The sequence below is a fragment of the Bubalus bubalis genome, chromosome 10 (assembly GCF_019923935.1).
Source record: "Bubalus bubalis isolate 160015118507 breed Murrah chromosome 10, NDDB_SH_1, whole genome shotgun sequence".
NCBI lineage: Eukaryota > Metazoa > Chordata > Mammalia > Artiodactyla > Bovidae > Bubalus > Bubalus bubalis.
The window spans coordinates 36,367,218-36,373,217 of record NC_059166.1 but is presented as its reverse complement, the minus strand read 5'-3'; the positions used below and the strand labels follow the sequence as shown (position 1 = coordinate 36,373,217).

General features: G+C 36.7%; 1 protein-coding gene across 4 annotated transcripts in view; it reads right to left on the bottom strand.

Moving 5' to 3' along the window:
* Window positions 1-1,845: 1,845 nt before the first annotated feature.
* Window positions 1,846-6,000, bottom strand: part of ARHGAP18 (Rho GTPase activating protein 18) — a 206,798-nt gene continuing 202,643 nt past the window's right edge. For all 4 annotated transcript variants that reach the window (XM_025294562.3, XM_006069503.4, XM_044924245.2 and 1 more), the window contains exons 14-15: window positions 4,785-4,846; window positions 1,846-3,406 (exon numbers count right to left, since the gene is read on the bottom strand). In XM_025294562.3, the coding sequence (XP_025150347.2) occupies window positions 3,315-3,406; window positions 4,785-4,846 (154 nt within the window). In that variant the 3' untranslated portion in view covers window positions 1,846-3,314. The remainder of the gene's footprint in view (window positions 3,407-4,784; window positions 4,847-6,000) is intronic.

The window sequence follows — 6,000 nt, the reverse complement described above, 5'->3', positions numbered from 1 at the left end:
AAAACAGAAGAAATATTGTAACAAATTCAAGAAAGACTTAAAAAAAAAAAAAAAACCTAATCTAACTTGAGATTTAAAATTCACTAGAAAAATATTACAGAAAAAGCATTTGAGATAATGCCAGAGCAGTTATATTTGAGGTTATACACTATACTTATTTTTTGGAGGGGGGAGGTCTTAGTTCCCTGGCCAGGGATTGAAACTGTGACCTCTGCACTGAAGTGCAAAGTCTTAACCACTAGACCACGAGGGAAGTCCCTGAGGCTATACATTATAAAGTTTCTCCTCTTTATAAGTGTAGATAGACATTTTCTTGGTTATTTAAATGCAGTATCGTTCAGTGTCAGTGAACACAGGTCATGAATTCTAAGAAGGGCTCAAAAAATAAAATGGCATTTTCATGTTTATTTGCCAATAGCTGGTACTTCTTCATTATCAAAAGCCTCTTCTGTCTCCTGCCATGAGTAGTATTTGTGATGATGATTGGCTGACATACACTCTAGGAAGCCGTTTATTTAAATCATTTATTCACTCCTAACTTACATTCTAAGCACTTGATTTTGCTTTTATATTGTCTTCATTAAACAAAAATGTTAATAAACACTGAGAAATTAATATTTGTTGTTGGTGGTGTTCAGTTGCTAAGTCATATCTGACTCTTTTGTAACCTCATGGACTATATCATACCAGGCTCTGCTCCCTTGTCCGCCACTATCTCCTGGAATTTGCTAAAATTCATGTCCACTGAGTCAGTGAAGCTATCTATCTCATTCTCTGCTACTCACTTCTCCTTTTGCCTTCAATCTCTCCCAGCATCAGGGTCTTTTCCAATGAATCAGCTCTTTGCATCAAGTAGCCAAAGTGTTGGAGCTTCAGCTTCCACATCAGCCCTTCCAATGAATATTCAGGGTTGATTTCCTTTAGGACTGACTGGTTTGATCTTGCAGTCCAATGGACCCTCAAGAGTCTCCTTCAGCACCACAGTTCAACAGCATCAATTCTGTGACACTCAGTCTTCTTATGGACCAACTTCCACATCCGTACGTGATTACTGGAAAAACCATAGCTTTGATTGTAAGAATCTTTGTCAACAAAGTGATGTCTTTGCTTTTTAATATGCTGTATAGATTTACACTGTCAAAAATCAGAAAGAGAATAATACAATGTGTTTTGAAAAACCCTAAAGGTCCATCTAGTCAAGGCTATGGTTTTTCCAGTGGTCATGTTGGATGTGAGAGTTGGACTGTGAAGAAAGCTGAGTGCCGAAGAATTGATGCTTTTGAACTGTGATGTTGGAGAAGACTCTTGAGAGTCCCTTGGACTGCAAGGAGATTCAATCAGTCCACCCTAAAAGAGATCAGTCCTGGGTGTTCATTGGAAGGACTGATACTGAAGCTGAAACTCCAATACTTTGGCCACCTCATGCGAAGAGTTGACTCATTGGAAAAGACCCTGATGCTGGGAGGGATTGCGGGCAGGAGGAGAAGGGGACGACAGAGGATGAGATGGCTGGATGGCATCACCAACTCAATTGACATGAGTTTGAATGAACTCCGGGAGTTGGTGATAGACAGGGAGGCCTGGTGTGCTGTAAATCATGGGGTCCCAAAGAGTTGGACATGACTGAGCAACTGAACTGAACTGAAAGAATAGAAATTTCATAAGGAAAAACCTAAGGAAGGAAACAAGTTTATACCTTCCATGTCTCTTCCCACTTTAAAAACAACACAGGAGCAGTAAATAGGAGAAATAAAAGAGTAGAAGTGGCTTTTAACAAAAACAAGAATAGCCCATTATTATACTCATGAACACATCAGGTTAAATGTAATAAATTCCAAGAAAAGATAATTTAGAAAAATGTATTTAATTATAAAAAATTTTTTAAATAAAAAAGCAATGGCACAAATCATCACAAAGGTATTTAAGTGATCATATCCACAGGCTGCTCTTAATTAAAAGTTTCTGACTGTTCTCATTAGCAGCATTTTCCCCTCCTAATTAGAGTGACATCAAGAGCTTCTGAGAATGTGCAATGTTTCCTATCCTAAAGTCCTACTGAAAAGTATCATAAACACAGTTTGTGCAACATTCATGTACATCACTTTTATTCACTACACTCTAAACTCATAAAATATGGAACATTTCTCTCTCACTTCATTCCTCTTATTTACAGTATGGAGGCTCATCTCTTATTATAATATGGTTTGTGCACGAAAATTTCTGGGAATGGTCTTTCCACAGCATTTTAATAAATTTGCTCTGATTAAAATAAGTACACAAACAAAAGCTTGTTCATATGATGGTGTCATACTCAGAAGAATAATTCTTCCTGCGACTCATTTATAAGTAAAAAAAAAAAAAAAAAAAAAAAAGATCCCTCTTTCAGCAGAATACATTCTCAACGACTGGATCACACTATTGCACTTATTTGTACTGCTAATATGACAACAGGTAAAGCCAGTTACAGTATTTGTACTGCTAATACGACAATAGGTAAAGCCAGCTATATGACTTTTTAAATTTCATTTAGGAGACTACAGCATACACGAAGTGATCTTCCACTCTTTCATTATCCATAATCCAGTTATTCCACATGGATATATTTTATTTATTCTGAATACGTAAGTCTTAAACAGTGCAGTAAGAATTGGCAGTTTCTGACAGTTCTGTTTTCTTGATAGTGGATATAGTTCTGAGCACATACGTGAGCTGAACTGAAAAAAAATGCAAGTCTCTTGGTGTGATACAGCAGTAAGAAGTGGGAGGCCACTGTCTGAACAAATGACTCAAAGAGATGAATATTAATGTACGACAGAGACAGAAATATTGCTGAACTCAGTCTGTTTCCAGAGGTACTATCTTCACATCTTGCCATACCTGATCCTGGTTACCTTTCCGGTTGCAAAACAAACCCATCTGGGGGAAGGCAGGTGTCAGGAGGAGAGAAAGGCGAAAATGCACATTATTACTGTATACATCATTTTAGAACAGAAAAAGAGGGGGAAGAGAGGATATTTTCATATTAAAAAGGGATGTCGCATCTGGACACATTCCACGGAGTGGATGAAAATAGCCTACAAGCTAATTTAGCTCCTTTCTTCCCACTCCAGAGATGTTTTCTAATATGAATAATAACAATTAACATAATCTGGCAGCAGCACAAATCTAGAACTTTTTAAGGCTCAGTGTGTCACTATTCAAGAATAGGGTATATGTGAATAATAAGAGTCCCACCATTTATTTTATTTACACTCTTGACCCAGCAAGTATGATTAAGGGAGTCCTTATGGCTGGCTATCTTCAGCATAAATCTTCTATGATGGCTTTGACTTTATAACCCACTCAGCATTGGGGTTGAGTTGATATAAGTCCTTCATGTAAGTGTCGTCATCGAGGCAGCGTTCCCCTAGGAAAGAGATGTTACATCAGTGTGATACAGTGACTCGGGAGATAGAGAGGCAATTTTAAATTTAAGCCTCGTGGTTTAACTCTGGAGTCTTACACTTTGAAATAGTTATCATTTTTTCCCACCTCCCATAATATTATAAGGCTTGGGCCAATAATGGAAAAATTAATTGAGTAGTCCTCCAAATGCACAGGTTTTCAAATGAAGTTAGGAAGTTGAAAATACTGTCTGTGATGGGCTTTTAAATGGTTCCTTAAAAGTTTATTTGCCTTTATTAAGTAAGAAACCATGCTTAATTCCCAATATCTAATAGCAAAATGCACAATCAAATAAATATACTAATACTTGATTAACAGAGTTAACAATCCAGATTTCTAGTGGAATTGTGACTTATTTAAATTTTTGAAGGAAACTTGATATTCTTAAATTCAAGTTTCAATATTTACTAAAATTTTTTAAGTCCTAGAAAAGAATTCTACAAAACTTATCTTAAGGTATTTTCAATGACTATTTTGAATTTATTTGCTGACAATTTTACTCTTACCATTTTAAGGATCAAAAAAAGAAGGAAGGTTTACTTTAAATTTTAATAAGAAGATGAGTACAACCCATTGATAGTTATAAGTGGGCAAATAAAATATGAGACATGGTCAAAACTAATCCATTTATCCTATTTCTATTTTATAAGGTACCAATGTGTGTAGGTATACATATGTGTATTATGTAGCAGGCAATCAACAATGGCAAAATAACTTCTACTTTCACTAAAAAATACCCAATACTATACCATAATAAAAGTATCAACTTGGTCTTAAATATGCTCACTCCCTTTATTAAGATGTGCTTTCAGCATATAAAAGGGCTTCTCTCATAGCTCAGTTGGTAAAGAACCTGCCTGCAATGCAAGAGACTTGGGTTCGATTTCTGGGTCAGGAAGATCCCCTGGAGAAGGAAATGGTAACCCACTCCAGTATTCTCGCCTGGAGAATCCCATGGAGAGAGGAGCTTGGTGGGCTCCAGTCCATGGGGTCACAAGAGTCGGACACGACTGAGTGACTTTCACTACCACTACCTATCAGCATATAAAAAAGAAAGAGGTTTTGAAAAAATTCATTAACCATTTTAGAAGTTATTTCTATTTTAGGGAACTTGCCTTTGGCTCAAGGTCCACATAGAAGGAGCTCTAAAAGAGCCAGAACAGAAAGTCCAGACCATTAAAAAAAAAAAAAAATCTCATCAACTATAATACTCATCAACTGTCTACAGAGTGTTATATTTTACTTCAAATTTCCTTTTCTCTCCCAAAGATATAAAAAACAACCACTGGCAATGTCAAATAAGCATATGGTATAAAAGATTTAAAAAAAAATGTGCTTACCAATATTTCCTCCAATTTCATACAAAAAAACTTCCCCATTCTTGAGAGTCTGGGCAACTCCACTAGCAGGGACAAGACAAACTGATTAGTTGCATCATCAGACAGCTTGCAAGTAAATCACTTTCATGTGCTTGGGGAATTCTAGCTTGTATGGAAAATTCATAACTTAGACATACTGTAATTATCTACACGTTTGTATTTTCCCATCTGTTAAATGTGTTGAACAGTAATAAAAATGTCACACCTGTAAATTAAAATAAACAAATGGAATCGTACATCCAAAGGTGAAATAATAAATCACTACCTAAATTTGTAAAGTTAAAAAGAAAAGTACCATTTTAGCTGTCCATAAAATTATTAATATGGTCATCTATTTTGCATAGGGGCCAGAAAGGTCCTCATGAAACTATAAGAAGAAATGTTTGCACATTGCATTTATTCAATAGTATTCCTCACAGGGTTGCTGTGCTGGCCGCTCTACTAGTGCACAAGGTGAATATAAAGAACACAGCACAGTTCATAGGCCTCCCTGTGCTGTCGCAATATGGGAGGTAGATGCTCTCAAAATAGAACCAAACACTCATGACGATGACTTTACAAGTAGAATGCATCTACAGGTTTACACTCTTCAGAGAGTAAAGTCTCCAGAACATCAGGTTTAACAGTGGCAAAATTAAGTGCTTTACAAACATCTCTATTATTTGGAAAACTTGCCAAAAAGCAGATTCAGAGCTCTAGAAAATCTGATTTAATATGCCTAGGTCAAGCCCTAGAATCTGGTTTTTAAGCACTCTCTGGTAGATGCTGATGCACAGACGGGTTTGTGAACCACTGACAGAGGACCTGAGGACAAACTCCCCGGAATTGACGAGAGAAAACCAGGGCTGACTTTTACCCAAACCAGTAGAAAGATGTGATACAGCAGAAGCTTTCCTAACCAACCATTCAGTGGCCCCTCTAGTTACCCAGCTCCATCTACTCTGCTGTCCACAGCACCCTGACCACTCAGGGCTATGGGAGTTCTCATGCTTACCATCCTCCCTGTTGAGCCATATCCTGACCAAGAGACAACTCACTTTGCTTCCAAACTGGGGTATGCTTATTTTTGAAATTAAATAATTTAATAAATACATTTTCATTTTTAATACAGTATATAACCTGATAAACTATAATGAGAGTCATTATTTTTATGAAAACCAAATGGGATGTTTTGGGA